Genomic DNA, 22,189 nt, shown 5'->3' with positions numbered 1-22,189 from the left:
TGTAAGTTGTTTTGAGATGTTTAAACAGCACTTGCAGTTGGATTAGATTTGATCTCTCGTATTACTGCTCTCACTTCAGTATCGGTAAGTCGTCTTAGTCTCCATGTTTTCTGAAAATCTTTAACCTGTTTGTATTTGGAATATTTGTAAAGAATTTTCTTGACTCTGCAATGGCTACTTTAAACAAATTTTTCTATTTCATGTAGGAATTTACGATTTTCTTTTAATCTTACTATCAATTTTATCGTTTCTAGTGCTATTTGTTTCCCCATTGAAAAATCTCCCAGATTTTTCTAGAAATTTACATAAATTGAGGCAGAATATACGTCTTTAACTTAAATCAAGATCCTATAAGAAAAAAGTGTTAATATCTACAAAATTAAAACATTTGAAGGAGAAAGAATTATGAGTGTTTACTTTTTTGACGCATAAAATTGTATGTTCTTAGCTTCAATTTGAGCTATTTCTTTATGTATTTTATTTTAATTGAATGTTTATAGATTATTCGATTCTGATTAAACAAATTAAAAACTGTATATATCTACTTTATATTATACGTCAATAATATATTTGTAATAACACATTTTCTAAATCAATCATGGGTGTTTACTTTCTTTTGACTCTCACTGTATATCATTGCTGTTTCCTGTGAAATATTCGAAAGCTTAGCTTTTTTATTTGAAATTTATTTAATTCTTTTAAAATACTTTAATTAATTAGGACTCTGATCGCAGATTGCATACAAGTGCCTTTTTTATTTTGAATGTGATAATATCAGATTAACCATTATATAACTGATACAACTAAATCAATAACTATCAATTTCATTCTTATTTTTATCAAATATTTAGTTATGAATGCCGTTTCTATTGCTGATTATTTATACTTTTGTTTCTATTAGTTGGAACTTATAGGATTTTGATCACTCAGTTTTTAAATAGAAATTGCTTTAAAATATATTCTGTTTTAACGAGACAAATGAATCAATATAGGTCTTGAACTGAACTTTTGAGCATAACTGCTTCACAATCGGCATAAAATGATCTGATTTTTTTTTCTCATATGAAAATGTCTTCCTTCTATTTTTGTACTGAATCTTTAATAAAGTATAAGATAGAAAAAGTATTGTTTTGAAAAAAAAATCAAGGATTTCCTGATAAAGGAAAATACTTGAATACTTTGAAAAGTGTCTGTGATCACTGTAGCAGCATCGAACAAAGTACCACATATGAAAAAGGCGGGTTTTTTTTTCTTTAAGATTTTGCAGAATTCTTAATCGTTATTTCCTTTATCTTAAATTTACTTTAAGAGTTTGCACCGTCATTTCGATAAGCTCAGATTATTCAGCAGAAGTAGCTAAAGATTAAAGTACATGAGAAGAATGTTTACAGTTAGACAGGTGGCTATGTAATGAGATGCTGTCAAACAGTGTCTCCATTCCAGGTGCAGTTTTCCTTTAATTATTTGACCTATTAAGATACGCTTCTAGGTAATTACAGAAAACAGTTTTACTTCCTGTTCAAGGGCCTTGTTTCTTCAAGAATATTACCCTGAAATTGCCTTGATATTCTCTCGACATCGGTAAGACTCCCGAAATTATTTTTTCATTTTGAAATGTTTGTGAATATTAAAAGCAGTTTTAAGGAAGCGTCTGTATCTACTGTAAATTATATTTTCATTTTCAATAGAAAGATAGTATGAAGCGTCATTCGCTTTCTAACATTGCTACAAAATTTCATCACTTTTTATCTGGTACTTTAATGGAACCTTAGCGAGTGCTCTAGAGCATAACACTTTCAAACTGAAAGTGTAAAGTCACATTTTTCTATGACTGGACGTAGAAAAATTTGGACAAATTGCAATCAGGTTTCAGAATATGGAATTTAAATCTTGATTCTTAATTTCTCTAGATTAAAAAAAAAAGCTAAAATGTCTGACCTAAAATACCAAGTTTTCTCTGAAATCGAGTTTTATAGTAATTCTTCGTTACGCTCATGTAGAATGAATGAATCTAAAAGAAACTCGTTTCTGGAGTGTGGAAATTCTAAGACCGGATATTTGCAGATAACAAAAACTGTATACTATAACAAAATCTTCGGCATTAAAATTTTTGTTGAAAAAATACAAAGATAATATCAGTTTTATATTTTAAGAATAAAATCATTTCTTTTTTCAAAAGAAAAAAAATTAAGCATAAAAAATTATCTGAGTAACTATTACCAAAATAAACCATGACAAGATATGTGTGAGTAACAAAAATTCATATAATACAAAATATTTCAAAAATTATCTAGATTTACCAAACTTTTGCCTAATTCACTTGGAAAGAAAGATTTTTCATAAATATATATTAATAGAAATTTCTCATTTTAATTATTTGAGAAAATATGAAATGCTAATTGCTCTGAATGTTAGCAATAAGATTTCCTTTTGATACTTGAAGGACTTACTCAAATTTCTATAGGAAATGAACACATTAACCCTAGTTTATGCGCGTCCTTCGTCATCAGATCATTTGTCTAGGTTTATTTATCGCCCCCTTACACTTTGTCTCTGTTTTCGTCTAAATAATTTATTTCTTATGGCTGGAGTTGTTTCATTTTATCTTTTATTATTTACATGATAAAAAAGTTCATAATTCATAATATGATGATAAAAAGTGCATTAAATCATTGCAATTAAAACTTTTGGTTGTTGGTATTTCGCATTGTAAATGTCTTCATAACAAGCATTTTCAAACAGTGTATTTTTATACATTGTTTTGCGGATATTTTTAAACAGAAGCTTTCTGTGTAAAATAATACGACTTGCAGATCTGGTGCTGTGGCTATTTATAGTGGCTAAAATAAACTTCCTCTTTAAAGTAGATGACTGTATGAACTTCTTTCTTCACTTCAGAGAATTCGCTTTATTTGTAAAGCAATTGATTTCTTCAGTGCCAATTAGAAAATAGGCACGTTATCTTGAAAATAAATTTTTAACATCGCTTCTTCAGGTGAGTTTTTTATATTGTTTACTGAAATTGCTAAGTAAACGCCATTAAAAAAATGTACAAAATTCTTTCATGTAAATGAAACAGTAAAACATTTCCTCTTGTTCTGTATAAATAATAAATACTCCGCACTTGAAGAAAATGAGCAATCACCATTATACACAATGTTATTAGTTTTCATGAATTTTCACATTAAAACTTACCGAAATGCGTTTAAGTAACAGTATGCTTTGTTTTGATTAAATGACATTGAACCTGTAACTATTTATAAAACAAATATAGATTTTACTAGCGAGAAACATTTCTGTTTGTGTTTTATATCGAATTTCTTTTATGACATTTCTCTGTACCGCGACTGTCATTAAAAAATTCCAGGCGCTTAGTCTTTGTTCGTAGATGAAATAGACTTCAGATGAATCACTTATTATGACCGAAGAAATTGCTCACTAAACAGAAACTTTGGGCAGACAAAATTGTTTTTCGTTCATGACCTGAAATAGTGAGACATCATTTTACTTTCTCTATATACGTTGAACATAACACAATGGACACTTTCACAGAGATGTACAAAATCAACTACAAGAGCATAAGTTTGAACATCATGGTGAGTTCCCATTTTTCAAAAGCTATTAGGACTTGTCACAGTAAACTTTAATAGCATGCATTGCTTACATCATTTAAACCTATTTTTTGCATGTACATATTTTAAAAAAAATTAACGAATCCTATCAAATGATCGGATCATTTGTAGTGAACATAATTTTTCAATTAGTTTCTTTTCCATAATTTGGAATTTAAAATTTTGAAAAGAAATCAACTGAAAATATTCATTTTTTTTTTCTTCATTTGAGTAAATCAAAGAATTTATAGTAGAATATTTTTATGAATTAAGACATACAGGAAACTTCTTTCAAAAACTTAATCCAGGTTTTAATCCAAATCATTGAGAACTTTTTTTCATTTTTAAAGTAAAACAGACTCAAGCTGAAACATATTGTTTGACGTAAAATGATTTACATAAGCAGTGACTTAAGCGACCATAGAAATGAAAACACCATATTCTATTTTGATTTTAAGGATCAATATGATAGTTTTTTCATTCCTTCAATGCACGAATTTAGTGAAGAAACAGTAAATTTGAAAAGGTTAATCCAGGTAAATGGACTTGATAGCTGAATACATTAAGATGTCTTTTTAAACATATTTTTGTCCCTAAATCAAATGATGAGCCATTCCATCAGATTCGCCGAATGATTCTTTCCAGACACAGACATCTTCTATTGGTCATTCTTGGCAGATAAAAATTCGGATCATCTTTGTTTCTTAGATTTTTTAACATATCTTCAAAGAATATTTTTCTTATTTTCGAAATTTTCTCTAAGAATTCCACATTGATTTTAAACACTATTTATAATGCCGCTTGAAATTTTATTTCTTGGAGAGAAACTTTAACGCAATATTTCTTAAACATTTTTGAATTTGAGGAAAACAATCATTTTCGAATATACTGTTCTTTTTCTGGTGCCATCTTACCGTCTTAGAACTAGGAGTAAATATTTTCCCTCATTTGTAGGCCATTTGGAAAAGTAATTTTCAATTTCCTAACCCAAATTAATGCGTGAAATTTTGTTTTATATTGAAAATACTTTCAACATTTAAAAAGTTCTTTGAAGAATCAAAGGTAAGTTTCTTATACGTTCGGCACAATTTTATTCGTCAGACTTAGTTGAATGAGAACATAAAATCTAATATTTTAATTAATAATCTTTGTTTTTTTTAATCATTTGGAGCATATCTTTTTTAATAATCTTCACGTGACAATTTATTAGCGTTCCTTTGAAGTCTCTGATGTTTGCTTATCTGTTCTAGGTGAAATTGCTTGAGCTCGAGAGCTGTTGTAGAAGCATGGCGGGCAAAGTTCAAACAGGTTAGTACCGACAAGTATCTAATTACTAGGAGATAAAACGAAATGAGTTTGTGTCAAAATAAAATGTTTATTTTTCCATTGTTATATGTAAACAATAAATATTTTTTATTCTTTTTATTGTTACCATCATAATATTTACGCTAATTTTCCTTAACGAAAAAAATATCTAGGATAATCTAAAAGAAAGCAATTCATAAAAAAAAAAGGGATCATTATTTAAATATTTCATTCTCAGACAAATTTAATTTTTTTTCATATCACCATTATATGTTTAGTTTTCATCTAAGTAACCACAATTTTTTAATTGGAATACGCTATTTCATAATAATAAGTTATATAGAATGAGTTTTGAATTTTAATTTAATGCAGGTTTTGAAAATGAAAAAAACTTTCATTTCTAGACTTATATGATCATCAATTTTTGCCTTATTATAAACTCTGTTGGACAGGATGTCTACTCCTTTTATGTATTTTATATTTTAATTTAACACATTATCTATTTGATTACTTCCGTAAATTATAATAGAAGAGTTGCATTATGGAAAAATGCTAAGTTTGTGTGCATGATTAAGGCTTGTTCCCTATTTCCGTCTATTGAACTGGTTATCTACTTTCTTTAAAAAAATTTGTGTTCTTATTTAGAATATTATCTTCTTGATTTCTTGAGTAAGTAGTAATAAAAAAGCCGCATTATATTAAATTACCAATTTTTTCTATCTCTGCTTAGTGCTTATGTCGTATGCAAATTGAAAAAAACCGACTTAGCGAAAAGATCACCGTCGCTATAGCCGTCTGGCCAACACGGCTTAAAGCAAAATTGTGGCTTTTGTCAGATAAAAAAATTAAACGGATGTTTTAATAAATCTACGACGAATACAAGAATTAATGGAAATCTTTAGCATAAATTTAACGTATATATTTACTAAAATAAGTTAAATTTTGTAATTTCTCTCGTATTCAAATTGGGGGTTCTAGTGTCAGATTGCTTGTGAGACTTTTACATGAATGTCATGCTTTCTGAAATTTGAGTTTAGGTCTATTTTGCATTAACCCTTTGACTGCTATGGGGGGGGGGGGATATGTGTTTCCGGGGCAAGCCATGAATTCAGTCCTCAGCGATATCTCCTACCTATCGCCTTTTAATTTCCCGAAGTGCTTCAGATAAGAGCAGTATCAATCAAAAAGTTAAATCTAATATATATATATATATATATATATATATATATATATATATATTTGCGCTGTCGTACCATTTATCCTATTGCGATAAAACTTGGTCAACTTATTGCTGCACTTGCGCGAAGGTTATAGGCATAGTACAATTATTATATTTTTATATCTAAAATATAATCTAATATATAAAAATGAATGTTTATTTGTTCATATTTTATGCGCCGCCGTATTGTTCATCCGATGGTACTAAAACTTTTTCGACTTTTGCTTTGAACCTAGAAAATACATATTTTTTCACATGGCCAGTTGTATGTTGAATGCCCACGAGTCGGACAGCCACGAATTTTTTTTAATTGAAGGCAAATATATATATCTGCCTAAAAAATAAATAAAGTAAAAAAATAGAATAAATATTATTTATACTTCCCTTTTATATATCATTCCATTCCTTTGAATGTATTGATTGTCGACAAGAAAATAAATATCATTCTTTCTAACATTCCTAATTAAACAAGATAGCTATTGCGAATTTGAAATGATATTTCCAAAATTATTTTTTCTGAGGCAGCAACATGCCGGGTACCAGCTAGTAATATAATAAGAATTCGGAATTCTGAGTTTTATTTTATTTATCAGTAGGCAGTTTTTTTTTTTTTTTTTTTTCGAAATAGTGAATCAAATCATTTATTTTGTATGAAACATGAATGCATTTTCATCGAAATAACATAAGGTAATATCGAATTATTCTTTTTTGTGGCGCCTAGGATTTAAAATTTTCGTATCCTTTGAAGAAATACGTATCTTTGTCATAAATACGTACCTTCAAATTTCAAAATTTCGATCACTGCGTTTTAAAATAATATTTTATCATGCTTTTAAAAAAACTGCAGTTATACCTTTGTTAATAATAATTCTGTTTTATAAATGCTATATTATTTACTTTTTCACAAGATAAGAAAACCTTTATTGATAACTAGTCGCCTTCCCCGACCAGTTGGTTCACTGGAATTAATGTTTGCTAAAGATTTTAGTTCGATATTTTTGTAACTGTATCTTAACGGCTTTCTCTGCCAAATATTCTTTAAATTTTGAAAGACATATAAATCATTCTATTTTAAGCCTTACGCCGTTTGTTCATTGTGTTATGTATTTCGCTAATTATTCTGTCAATATCTTTATGCATCCAATTACATCATTAGAAAGAACTGCGATATTTAAAAATGGGCCACTTTAAAAACGTTTCGTCATTGCTTATTTGCGAAGTTAAACCTTAATTACATACTTTAAACTGAAATCGACTCTTTATGAAAAAATAAACCGTAGCTTCATACTTTTGTCATCAACAAAAGAAAGAAAAACGCCAGGATGAAATATCTATTCTAATGTATTTAAAAGTATTTTACAATATATTTCCACAATGAAATATATTGTTGTAAAATATGTTAAAGTATTTTTCGAAATTAATTAAAAACTGAGAAATATTGTATGGCAAAAAATAAGATAATTTTTTTGAATTTTAAGATTATGTAAAAGTCTTTTTGTCTGTGATATTTTCGGAAATTATCACCAAAAAACCGCCAAAATGTTTATTAATTTTTATTTAACTAAAATTATAATCATTAAAAAAAATCACTGAGTTGCACATTCTTAAGCTCTAAGGCAAATTAAGTCAAACTGGTTTGATTGGTTTGTGATGGAACGTCAATACACCCATACGCAGACAGATACAAAGACTCACACATTCATTTTTATTAGTAGTTAAAACTAGGGTATTCCGAGTTGAATAAATTTAAATTTATATCTGAAATTCATAAGTATTTACATAACCATCCTCTAAAGAAAACTATTTGTTATATGAAAGAAACTGTATTCGTTTTTTAATGATATTATTTTGGTTATAAATAACTAGTTTCTACATTGTCAATTAAATGGCTCAAAAAGGATTTTATTTTAATACTAAATACTGAAGTATGAATAATAAAAATAAGAAATATAACATTCTGCGGTCGATATTAAATATTCATATGAATATTTTCGATAATCTGTTCATTTTTACTTCTTCTGTCATATCTTTTTGTAAACCTACAGCCTATTATTAACAACTTTAATTCTAGGTTTCTTCTAATCATTTCAAATTTGTTGTGGTATTGATGTGAAAGGAAAGTCTTCCAAAAAATTGTTCTACAACATACTTTTAAGCTGAAGATTGATATCAAATTCAAATTGATACGAGGCTTTTTAAGATTATTTCGTAATGCAACAAAAATGTGGAACAAGATTACCTTTATAACTTATTTATGAAAGACTAAAATATCTGTAATAGATTCTGAATATATATAAAAATAAGAAGTTTTAAAGACAAGCGTGAGTGTGTTCGTACTTGAATGAATGTAAACCTGTACTTGAATTTAGGAGAAAAAAAGCATAAAGTATATAAATACAAAATATAATATAAATCAGTACATAAATTCAAAAACTGGGCATATTTATTCGAATTAATATGATTTTCTAAACGAATTATAGAAGTTAAGCTGATTGATTAATTCTAAATAATCAAAAACTTCTTCCCAGTTTTTGAAATGTATTTTTTAACGTAATGTAGTAATTTAAATAAATAATAAATATTAAGATTTAAAATTATAACTATAAATTATAGCAAAGGTATTTGAAAAAATGTTTTCTGTAAAACATACAGCAATAAAAAGATAAATGAAATAAAACCTATAATATTCGTTATAATAATTTCAGAATTATCTAATTTACTTGTCTAAGCTGTATCTATTGTCCAGCGAAAAAAATTCCTATTCAAAAATTCTTCATTCAGATTTATGCTGCACCAAAGGAATATTTTTTCGTCATGCTTCGTTAAAACCTCCAATAGTGTCATTTCTGAAATCCCTTTTGTTAATATGCTATAACTTTCTCCATGTTAATATAATTCAGAAGTATCAGCGCATTTCGTTCTTCAACGAGATTTCTTATGACGAGGGTTTACCTTGTTGTCCTGGCTATTATAAACGTTAGGGAACTGTTGCGAAGAATGTTCTCAAATGACACTTGGTAGGCTTTCAACTAAAACACGAGGGAGAAACGGATGGAATGCAACAGTCATTGATTTCCTGTTCTCGACAGTGATGATACGAAGTTGCTAGTTGAAAGCAGATAGCCATCTGGAAACAAGATGTGTAATTATCAACTGACTTGGCCCATTAATATGAGTGATTACTGAAATATTTGATAATTAATGAAAATGAAAGCTCTCATTCATTCTGATTATTGAAGTGACAGATCAGTGAGAAAATGCTGTCATCCTCAAACCTTGGTAAGCGAAGAAGTGAACATCTGGGATTGATTGAATACCATCTGAACTGAACTTTCACATTTCGTCAGCAAGAAATGAATTCCTAGAGTGTCACAATATCTAAAAAAAAAAAAAAAAAATGCTTTTCAAAATTCTTTTTCTGCTCAGAACTCGCGAATAGAGAGCCTAATCTTTGTTTTATAAATAAACTAGGATTTTGCGATGAATGTTATTTCACCCTTGAAAGAATTGAATGGCTCCTTTATATTATTGCATGTATTTATTGTAAAAACATATCTGCAAACATTATTAAATTTACTCTAAGTAAATCCTCAATTTTTGTCTTTGTATTAGTCTTACAAAATCTGCAATTTTTGTTTGATCTAACAATTTTTATCCTGCGCACATTCAGAGAAGATTTCAAAAGGTCAGAAAATATCACCGACGAAGCATCGATCGAGAGTTTTAAGATAAAATGTGTCTACTAAATGAACTATATTTACATCTACGTTTCAACGGAAAAGTTCACTAACATTCGAGAATTTTAAATTCCGCGCTTGTTCACAAATATCCATGAATATTTGGATATCCATACATCCCTGAATATAAGTAATACATTTATTGCTAATATTGTCACTCGTTCAAGAATAGAAATAAACCACGTATACTAACTTAATTTTGCAGTTTTCTTTTTATTAAAAGTGATTCTATTGACATACTCACATAAGGTAAAATAAATTTAATAAAAACAGTTGTTAAAAACATTTTTATTACTGTACCGAAAGCAGAATTATTTTTATTTTCATTTATTTTTTTCTTTTTAGTCTTTAATTTATAATTTTTCATTATAACTATGATGAAATCTTTAAATCAGATTTTCAGAAATTCAGTACTCGGAATATTATCAGAATAAAAAATAATAAAATGAATCGATTAACAATTAATCAGATTTTAAAAATATTAAAATAGTGCATTGTCATTGAATATACACCAGGTTACAAAATTTTAAAATTCTGGCATAGGATGCGCAAGCGTTTTTTAGAAGCAGGTCCAAAAACGTTTTCCTTGATGGGTTAATATAACTTATTATGAAGGTTAACAGGGATTCCGATAATATTATTGAAAAAAATTCTTTTATGGTAATGCGATTATTGCATTTCTCAAGATTCCTCAAAATCTGGTTTAAATCTGGATTCATATTAATAACTTAATATCCATTACTGCTCTAGCATATCAAAAAGTTAATTACAAAAGTTGAACAAATTACAAAATCCCGCAAATCATTGTTTAAAAGCTTCTTTTTTCGATTAGTTACAAAATAAAATAATTACTCAGAAAATTAATTTTTTCATATTGACTGCAAATGTGTTCATATACACAGTCCGTGATAAAGCTAGACATTCCTCAGGTGATTTCTTTACTTACTTTATTATTTTATTACTACTTACTTACTTTATTATTTTATTACTACTTACTTACTTTATTTATTTTATTATTATTACTTTATTTATTTAATGGATAAATTTATGCATCAACATCCGACGGATGTAAATATTTGGCGTCCGGTATGTAAACGAAATGAAATAATTATCTACAGAATGATTATGTCATCACATCCCGTACAAAAGTATTTGTTTGTTTTTTATCTTAAACAGGAATAGTTTTTCCTGTTTTCTTCTAGGAAACTGGTTTGGGTAATTCCTCTGTTCATTTCTTTTACTTTAGCAATTTCATTGTAAAAGCGAGGCAACACTTATGACACTCAAAAGGATATTAAAAATGAAATAAATAGTTCTCTATCGTTTGATTTTTTTGAAGTAATCTTTAACTTTCTAATAAATGAAATGAATCATCGCAGGATGTTGGGAGTCCAGATTTTATTAATGTAAAAAGGTGATATTGTGTTTAAAATAAACAGTATTTCTCTCTCTTATTTTGATTAAAAATTTATAATTACTTTCCGGGAACAAACTACGTGAAAAGCATTTTTTACCATATCTGCAAGTCCCTCGGGGGGCATCTCTTAATTGAGGAGGAGAAGCTTCCGGTATGGTGGTTGGTTCTCGCTACCCTTGTGGGTACACAAAAAGGTGGGGTCCAGCTCCTCCCATCGATGACGGGGGGGTATTTCCTTAAAGAAGGGTTGTACCGTGGCCCTTAGGATTCAACCACAGTTCCCGCAAATGTTCGAGTTTTCAAGTGTTACCACAGTTCCCGCCAGTGTTCAAGCTAAATTCAAGTTTTTCTGTGTGCCTTCCGTCGGGTCGTAGTAGCCAGTTTGTGATTACTATTTCTGCAGCACATTTTTATGCATACATTTGCGTCATTGGAAGCTACAAAGAGAACCTCGTGATGTCAAACCCTGTTCAAAAGCACTGCACTTTCCAAGTTTCACTGTTATACGCACTTGAGGATGTTTGACTTGCAAAATCAGATTTCACCAATCCTTCTCGCGTACTCAATGGGTAAATTCTGGTCTTAAACCCCCAATACGGATGCTGAATTCTTGTCACCAAGCCTTTTCTTTTTTCTTTTAATCTACTGAATCATGCTTGTTAGTTTAACAATATACATAAATTATTATTCTTATGTATAAATTTAAATAAAAAATTTCTAACTCTATGTGTGACTATCGATCAAGTTCAGGTCACATAAAAAATGCATAAAAGGAACTTTTAGACCTTAAAACCAAACTTGGAAAATATTAGGAATTTTAAAAATATTCTTTTCATTTCCTTCGATTTACTTGACAAATATAAATAATGTCAGAAACGTTATCTGATAGCTATTAATGCAAGGGGAAAAATTCATCGGCAGAAGACAGTTTTTGAAAGCCAACTTTCTTGGTAACAATAAATGCCCAGTAGTACAACGTATTGCACAATATTGTGTGATATTATATAATATTAATCAATATTTCACAATATTATACAATATCGTTCAATATTCACGCACTATCTTGCATAAATGCTGCAAATAAGTCATTCTAAGCCCTTTCGATCATTTGAAATTTAAATCCTTTAATAGGTAGGGTGTAAAGTTTGCTCACAAAAAAAAATTCATCGAGAGGGTTGTGTCAAATATTATATAATATCAAACAAATAAGTCAAATTTATTTTAAATCTTCCCGTGATCTACTAAATCGTACCAATCATCCTTTTATTCTATCCATAACTGTTTCTATTTTATTGATTTTTAAGTTTGAAAAACAAAATATTGCTAAATACTCCACTCTTCAGGAAATAAAATAAATTTTTATTGTACTCATTCATACTCATTGTTTTATTTCAGACATTGATATTATCTTTTATTCATCATAATCTTTCAAAGTTTTAAATTTGAATTTCAGATACCAGAAATAAAATCTAAAAAAAATATTATCACATTATTCACTGAAAAAATATTTAATATGGCATAAAGGTTGTTACGTCCTACTGTTCTCCGGAAAAATTAAAAAACACAGATGCTGTTGTTCTTTATTTAAAAAAAAAAAAATACTCTTCTCCACAATCGCTACTGTCATTGGTTTTGCATCATGCAGGCGATGCATAAATATAGGTAAACTGATCTCAAGTATGAATTCACCCAATGATCAGGATTTTCTAATTATAATTTGTTAAGTAATGAAAGTTCAAGTCTACAAGACTGAAACAGAAACTAGTAGTTTTTAAAATTTATGAAATGATGGCAATTAAATGAAGCCATGACATTCATTTCAGCAAAGAAAATAGGTATTATTTTTTTATTAGATTAAAATTCCATACAGAAGTTATGCGAAGATGAATGCGGGAAGATTTCCTAATTATGAATTCTAGTAAGATGACCGGGGTGGTACCAGTTACAATACCCCACTCTTCAAACATTCTCACCAGACAAATGTGAGACTTCCTATCAGATTTAAAGTATATCGAGCCAACATATTTTGTAGGATGAATCTCTAACAAGACTGAAACACAATCCGAATGGAAATCCGAACACAATCTGAAATGTTCCGTATTTTAAATTTTAACAGATCAGTTGTTTTACAATAATCCTGCGCATTAAAGTTTGCTCAAAAGCTTAAAAAATTATAAAGTACAGAAAACGCGCTACATCGTAAAGTAATAAAAACAATAATAAATAACTGTCGAACTGCTCGAAAAACATTGCCTCACAGCAGTAACAACTAATGGTTCAAAGAAAATGCGTTTAGCTTAAATGTTTACTTTTAGAGTTCTTCACTTTCTTAAGATTATCTCAAGAAGGATTTTCCTAGCTTTTATTGAAAGTGAAAAAACTGCATTTAATTAAATTTAAATTTTGAGTGCTTTAAATAAAACTGGGCTCCTAGTATACATGGCTACCATTGGTGATTAGTTATATTTTATTCGTAAGTTGCGCGTTAAAAGTGTAACCTATAAGCCTACTTTCACTTATTTGTACATTTAAGCTGTAGATGTTAAGCGTACTAAATAGCAAAATTGCTGATTTTGGAATAAATGCTCTAAATATTGATTAAGCGTGAGAAAAAGGCAAAGTTTTAATTAAGTTTTTCAGATTTTATTTATCTATTTTATCATTTTTTATTGTTTGAGTTTCCTCATTATTGGAATTCCTTGGTAAAGAATTCACTCTCGAAAATGCAATTCCCCACTGGTTTCAGCACTTCCTTGAAAGATAAGTAAATATGAATCAGAGTTGTCATTTTTACGTTACAGATCTTCAAAAAATCGAAATTGAATAATCAGAAAGTGAAAATGAACTGTTTGTCACATTTTTACTGATTAGTTTATTAAATTTCTAAGGAATCTTAACCTTAATGAGACAGCAAATGACATCGTTTCTTAATTTTTAATCAAATATGCTTAGATTTGAATAATATGTTAAATTAAAATGCCGCATTATCAAATCCTCTGATGCTTTACTATTTTTTACAGCCAGTTATATAATACTATAACCCTGTATTAAATCATTGAAACCGTTATTCCCTTGAAATTGATTAATCACGCAGGTCTGCAAAAAATACTTTTTGAAAATTATTTTGATAACTGATTATAATAAAAATTTCTCTGCTTATATCAAAGTCTGTAATCAGGTTAGTGCAGTTATTTTTTTTTAATCTCATAAGGCATTTTCTCAAAACGATATTTCATATTTTGGGAGAAATAAATCAAAATATTTTGACATTTGTATTTTCATTTTATTACTTCATAAATATAAATATTTTATATTTATGCCCTTGCTTCGTTGCGATTTAAATGTTAAAAGAGTTGATGAAAAAAAAATTTCAATTTATGATAGAAGCGTTCTTTCTCTCTCTCTCTCTCTTTTGCTTTTCTTGTTGTCGCCTTTTTTCAACATCCAACAGCAATCGGAAATCAAGTTGATATTACATTTTTCCTGATATCCCTTTTCAAGGATGATAAAAACCTTCAGGATTTGGTAAAATATTTCTCAGATCTTCTAAAGAATATTATTAATAAATTGTTGTATTTTTGTTGTTATTTTTTTAGTTGCCTGCAAATGAATTGCAACAACTTTTGACCTTAACGCTGTTTTTAAATGAAACATCTAAACTCATTAAACAATACCAGACAAGTTTTACACAGATGAGTTCAGGAGCTTTTATCTTTATTGCAAATCTAGAACATATAGAAACGTTTTCACTGCAGCTGCTACTCTAGATCTCTATTTGTCTTCATGAAGTTAAAAATTTAGCTGACATTTTGCTTCGCCATAAAAAAAAATCGTTCAAATTCAATCCTGTCTTATTATAATAAAAGAATTCTTTCCAGAAATGTGCCCTTGATAAATGTCCTTGAACAGTTCAAAGTTGTTTGACGGTAATCTTTCTTTGAAAAATTTCTTTCGATTTTTTTCAATACGGTAATAGTCTTGGCGTTTCTACTGTTTAAAGGATTCCTTTTTAAATCACCATTTTCAATTTTTAGACTAAATTGTTTGAATTAAAAGAAAGTTACAAAATATATTTTACTGATAAATTTTGCTTTTTAAAATAAAAAACGCTTTATTCAAATATTGAAAGCATGAAACTATGTTTCACATCTATACAGTTCAAGCTTTTAAATTAACTAAAGGCATAAAAGCATAAAAATGCAGATTTATATAACATTTTCATTTTGAATGACATTCATATTTAGTGTATGGTTTTCATTTCATGGATTTTTGCAACAAAATCAAATTTTGTAGTTTTAAGCTATGGACAAATAGTATCCAGTCAGTAAAATCAGTAAAATTTTTAGAACTAGTCATCTTAGTCAGTCAGTAAAATTTTTAGAACTAGAAAGGAACATATACATTATTCATTCTTATCTAATTAATAATACCTAACTTATAATGCCTTAATGTTAATACTGAAGCGAAACAAAATTAATATAAATTTATATTCTTTGTTTTAATTTCAGTTTCAATTTCCTTATCTCATTTAAATTTAAATTATTTATTTTCCTCGTGATTTATTTTCCATGAAAATCAGTGTAGGTTTTCTTTCTTGCGCCGTTGCGGATTTAAAAAAGTTTTTACTAGTACTTTTCACGGCCGGATTATTCCAAACGATTAAAAATATAATACATCATTTTCTAAGTTAAAATCTGTTTTTTTGATGATTTGGCTCTTATTTTTACTACAGCCGACTGCAATTCATTATGATTTCTTCTATAAGTTTCTTTTCTTTTTTATATGAAAAGAGAACTTGGAAATGCAGAGAATAAATGTAAAATAATATCATAAATAGTATCTGACCTACACATAAGGTAACTCGGTGTGGGAATTGACAACTCACCCACTCCCGAGCCTGATCTTAGGGAAGCTGTTGCTTTTTTCCTCTATAATTTTTATTAAATTGATTAAGGGGGACAGTGGACTTTGTTATACACTTTTGGAAATTATTCATTTAGAGTCATACTTTTGGGAATTATTCATTTAGGGAATTTTTATGCATATGTATTAAAATATAAATGCGTTAAATTTCTTAAAAATCATTTTAAAACGAAATATATTCTTTTAAAAATATTTGAAAGATATCTAATTTTTAAAAATTTCAAAATATTCCAGGCGACTTAATTTTTAATTTTTTTCTATTTTTTCTCTTATTACCCAATGTAAATTTATTTGGAGCAAAACTACGCATGATTTTGTCATTTCAATTCAATGATAATTTTTAATAAATATTTTCAAGAATACTTACTGAATTTTCATAGGAATTTTATGTTTTTCTGAACTAAAATTGACTTTTAACTAACTAAAAAAACCCGAATAAAAAAAGCATAAGCTATTTTCTTTTATTGTTTGACCGAAATCTTTATTATCAATTCCATTTAATTTCTTCAAAAATGAAGACACCTGGAACATTTCAAAGATATTTAAATCTAATTACAATATCATTTTAAGAAAAGTCATTTTTTTCCTCTTAACCCTTATTTTATTGAAGAATACATTTTATAGCACTATTTTAGTTGAATATAAACACATATTTTGGTGATGAAACGATAAAAATAAAATGGCACGTTTTCGTCCATTTTTGCTTATTTCAAAGTCCACCCCCTTCATACAAAAACTGTTCATAGTGTCATAAAATACTCATTAAATACAGTGTAACATTTGTTTCTGCATATAATATCTAAATTTTGTGTTTTTGGATTTCTTTCAAAATTTCGTTTTTTTTTTTTTTTTTTTTTTTTGTTGTTTAGATTGAGTTCAATTGTCACTCGATCTAAATTCAAAAAATCCTGTCACTGCATCCATCGCCTTGCGACAGGAAGATATTACGACGTATAGATTTATTTCACTTTTTCTGAAAATATCCTTGACCTAAATAATAGTTGATTTGTAACTTTCGTACGTGTCCACGATCATTTTTACTTTCACACTCCAGAAAGCATAACCGAGAACTCATTTCTCTACTTCGGGTTGCTTTACCACTTCGTTAGTGGGATGGAAACGGATCTGATTGGGAGAAAATTGCAGACACGTTTCACGAGAATAACTGTAAAATTCAAAATTTTTTTTATGTTGAATAATGATTAACTGGTAAATTTTTTTTAAGTTACAAGATTTTCGGAATTTTATTTCGGGTAATGATTGAGCCCACGTTCTCTATATATCTGGTAAAAGGTAACTAAAATTTAGAAACAATGAAAGAGTTCATTTTAATGCATTAAAAAGCAGGAAGAAATAAAGAGTTATAAATAACATGTTTTGTTATTACTCAATATTTTTTCTTCAGGCTCTTTCTTGCATATATGTCAGACATGCATACGTTGTGTCTAAAGAAAATTAAAAGAGAAATTCTTAATAGGCTAATTTAAAACAAAATTAAATCATGTGAACTGAATGTTTATATGTAAAAAACAGGACAATCGGGGGCATTTTTTTTCAGAGAGACGTTTGGTCACCTTAATTCTCTAGACATATCACGGTTTCACTTAAATTCATAAAAACGTGTAAAGTAAACGTGTGGCTGGTTTACGTATTCCCTGTTTTTATGATAAAATATAAGTGATTACTGATGTTTTTTTAATAAAGAAAATATTTATTTATTCGAAAATTTTATTCCAATGGAGCTTATTAGTGAGAATTTGATATAAACGAATGAAAAAACTAAGCTTTGTTCAAAGCTTATAAAGAAAAAAAAATGTCCAATATTCTAAAATATTTGATGCGTTTTTGTTGAAAAAAAATATTGCTTTTTATCGCATTTCTTTTTATTTTCAATATTGCCCTTACGAAACTATAGCTTAAGGAAGTTATAATTTCATTTTTTTAAAGTACAAAGATTTAAAATGAGTAAAATTCTTAACTTTTGTTAAAATGTTTTACGAGCATTCTCGTTGCATTTTTTATTTTTTATTTTTGTGAACTTTATTGGATATTTTCTATTTTTTCATAATCATTTCCTATGAATAAAATCAATGGAATAAAGCATTAACACTCCAAAAGTTTTCGTTCATGACTAATTAAACAAAATTATATATTTTAAATTTATTCTTGTGATTTCTGTATTATTTGATACATAAAGAATATCAGTAAAGTTTTTTTTATCCGAAACATTTTATCCGAAGTATCAGTTTATGAAAAGGACTATTTTAAAATAAAAATTTGGTGACTTTTGAAAAACCTTTTTCAGATATCAGGATTTAATTATTTAAATTTTATTTAAGATATACTAAAAGCTATTATAATTTTTAAAAAAAAACTCTAATGATAAAAGCTAATCATGTTGAAAAAGGATTCAATTTCAATAAATCGTGTCGTTTCATCAATAAATCATGTCGCCAGTTCAAGAACTAAACTGACGTCTAAAATAAAAAATATCTATTATGCATATATAAATTCCCAGCTCTGTTAAATGGCATCAACTTGAGCTCTGATTAAAAAGCTAACAAATCGTTTTTCAGAAGATGAAAAACGCTTTGTTTTGCCTTCCAACATGATGACTGCGTTCAGTATTCTTATACAATTGTTTTTCTATATTAAATCATAGATAAAATTCCCTGTAAAAAATAGTGTACAAATGGAAAAAAAAAAACAAAAAAACGTAGAGAGTTCTGGAAAATTATATTCCTTTCTTCCCAAAAATTAAATAGATAATGTATTGCAATGCTTGGCACAATATTTCAAATATTGTTCTTCTTTGATTAAATATTCGGCTTTAAATATGCCTGCATCTCTTTCAACACACTTTCTATTTATCTCTAAAGCTCATTTGCAATTTTTATCTACTTTCTGCCTAGTTATTTAAATTTAAATAGGATAAGGAAATGACGTTAAATTTATATTAAAATTAAAATTATACTTTGCAAGTGCTCAAATTCTACTATAAAAAACGAAGTATCATTAACAAAATCAAAATACAAAATCTACGCCATTTACACGAAAGATTCGAGCAAACGTTAAAAAGTAATTAAATTTTCCATCTGTAGGCTGGATACAAAAATGCGTTCAAACTCCTTAACGAGCGCTTCTTATAATGAGCAAAACACAACGTAAAAAATTACGAACAATATTTCACAAAACGAGTGACGAAGAGATATGCAGAATCCTACTCGTCTAGTAGTCTGCATTTAACCCTTGTTTGTTGATGGGTTTTTTTTTTTTCAAATAAAAAGTGGGATTGTAAAAAAAATGTAGTATTAATTAAACTTTTAAAAAAATTCGAGGCACTTTGATAAGCGTCATGGTATCACAATGCGATATAAAAGAAAAGTATTTCAATAATGTGCAAGCACAAATGCAATCTTAGTCCGGACTTGACTAATTCAACTGTATTCTATGTTACATCAAGAAGTTGTGGAGGATATTTCGTCAAAAGAGAATCAGAGCCTCAGCAGAACAGCAACCTTCCTGTGAACTAAGAGAGAAAGTTGCATTATATGCTGAGATCCTAATCAGATAGTAGTTATGTGATCTACAAACTTATTTAGCGATAATACTGTGTCTTATTTTTTCCAAATTTTGAAGTGTAGCTAAAAACAAGTCTTTAGAAAGTTTTCTTGTGAAAATGCAGAATTTACAATTATAAGTAATAAATTGTAATGTTATAAATTAGTTTGAGTATTCTTTTTCAGAATGGAACGTATTATCTTATTTTACATTAATCCTATGGGGAAAAAATTCTTTAACGAGTGTTTCGCATTACTAGTAAGATTCAAAACGAATTAAGCTCGCTAAGAAAGTCCCCTATATATTTTCATTTATTTCGTATAATATATATGTTGCTTCGAGTTTCACATCTTTTTATTGTTTTTCTATTGCAAAGCTTTTTTAAAAGTGGAAACTGTTATAAAAGTTTATAATATATTCTTTTAAAGATGGTAAATTATTGTGCTAATGGTATTAAATGATTAATATTCACTTCACATTATTTCCGAAAGATTTTCATTTTTTGCAATTAAATATGATGTATTATTTGACATCAAAAGGAAGGAAATATCTTCCATTTTTATTATGTTTTGAATAAACCTTATATCAATGCATTTATCTATTTTGCCATTTTAGTCTTGGGACCAGTGAATCCAGATACTCTTGGAGTGACGTTTACGCATGAGCATTTGCTGCATGAATTACCGTTGGAAGTTTTCAGACATCCTTTGCCTGGAAATATACCACCTTTCCAGGGTGATCCCTTTTCCCTCCAAAATTTAGGATGGCTCAGACAATATCCGTAAGTATAAAACACTTTTGAATGCAACAGAACGTGAAATATTTAGAAATTCTGAGGTTGATTCTAGTTAAACCATGACGTGAACTCATCGTTAGGAAGATTTTGTTTAATTTAGCTATACTAGTGTTCCATTCGAAACCAACCATGTGACTATTTTGGTCCGACATCGCAATTTTCAACCCCGGTCAGACGACGAGCACGACACCTGATCTGACTCTTCCCTCTCCAAGCTTCCGCGCCACTCCAGCAAGAAGTCATTTGGCCCACACCTTCAAGTTTGGCTTGCGTCAGGCTCGCATACACAATGGATCTTTGATAGAATCGCCTTTCAAATCTGAAGCCCTCCGAACAGGAAGCGGAGATCTTACCACTAAGCCAGCGAGGCTCTCATTATTTTTCAAAACTCGATATAATCTGAAGATTTTGTTCTCTTCATATTGTTCCACTCCGTGTTAGATAATTTTTAATTTTAAATAATTATGGCTCAATTAAAGTAATTTTAATTCAAATAAATTTATAAATTCTTATACAAATAATGTAATGATGTTTGTTGAAAAAGTAGATTATTAACAAGCATTGATGTTTTCAAATCCAAAAGTTTTTAGACGTGCTTATTCAAAAAGCGAACATTTTTATTATGGAAATATTAAACGACTCGCTGTCAAACGATCCTACCCAGTTCATACCTAATACGTAGACACAGTTTTCCTACTATCAAAGTAGAATTATCATTTGTCAAATAATTGTATTTGTGCCAATTGGTTGATCTATTATTTATGAAAAAGCATAGATTTAAAATTGTAATTGTGAAATATGTAAAATTATTGCATTAATTAATTCAAAATATGGAGAATCCTTTAAATGACAAGATTCTGCATACATTTAAATTAATTTGGGCTACGAAACTTTTTGTATGCTATTAATTAACTATGTAATAGAAATTAAATATGTATAGATATTTTGATGGCTCCCTGTATATGGAATTATTCGTTAAATTTTAAGTAGAAAAGCTGAAAATCAATATTTTGTCTGCGGATCATTCGTTAAAATTGATTATGTATAAATGACCATATTTTCTGATGCAAGTTCAATTTATCTGCAGTTACTGTTTTGACATCAACAATATTTATACCGATGAAAGTGTGCGCAAAGCTATGGTAGAAGAAATGCATTTCTTTAAGACTCTTGGTGGAGGTACAATAGTCGACAATGGATCTGTTGGATTACGAGCCAAAGACCAAGCACAGTTTCTCACCTCGCTTTCCAAAGAAACGGGAGTTAATGTCATTACAGGAACAGGTAAATGCGAACTTTTATTACGAACATTTTGGGGGCAACTTTACATTACTACTACTTTGCCATTTCCCAATGAATTTAATAATAGATCGATGTGACTGCATCTTCACATCTTCATTTACTACATTTTTAACTTGAAGACAATTGACTAAAGAAATTTTACTTGCTAAATTTTTGATTAAGCTAAAGATGTTTTAATTAATTAATTTTAATAAAAAAAATGTAATATTTTTCCTACATTTCTTACGTTTATTATATACGCAACTAAACAAAAAATTATACAGTATAGGGCTAAAAACTTAAAATTACCAAATATGATGAGAGCCTGTATTTTGATTT

The 22,189-nt window shown here is 28.4% G+C and overlaps 1 protein-coding gene across 3 annotated transcripts in view; it reads left to right on the top strand.

Annotated features, from left to right (window-relative positions):
• Positions 1 to 1,372: 1,372 nt before the first annotated feature.
• The window catches only part of LOC129958158 (phosphotriesterase-related protein-like), a 34,587-nt gene continuing 13,770 nt past the window's right edge, over positions 1,373 to 22,189 (top strand). The window contains exons 1-4 of one of the 3 annotated variants that reach the window (XM_056070391.1): positions 1,373 to 1,581; positions 4,862 to 4,919; positions 20,389 to 20,554; positions 21,657 to 21,853. In XM_056070391.1, coding sequence (XP_055926366.1) covers positions 4,898 to 4,919; positions 20,389 to 20,554; positions 21,657 to 21,853 — 385 coding nt within the window. In that variant the 5' untranslated portion in view covers positions 1,373 to 1,581; positions 4,862 to 4,897. Of the gene's footprint in view, positions 1,582 to 2,863; positions 2,996 to 3,521; positions 3,597 to 4,861; positions 4,920 to 20,388; positions 20,555 to 21,656; positions 21,854 to 22,189 lie in introns of those variants that run through there. The other 2 variants (XM_056070392.1, XM_056070390.1) reach the window with 2 other exon arrangements.

This window comes from Argiope bruennichi, chromosome X1 (genome assembly GCF_947563725.1).
Source record: "Argiope bruennichi chromosome X1, qqArgBrue1.1, whole genome shotgun sequence".
NCBI classification, from domain to species: domain Eukaryota; kingdom Metazoa; phylum Arthropoda; class Arachnida; order Araneae; family Araneidae; genus Argiope; species Argiope bruennichi.
The sequence above is the reverse complement of the archived record's forward strand: the minus strand, read 5'-3'. Positions and strand labels throughout refer to the sequence as shown.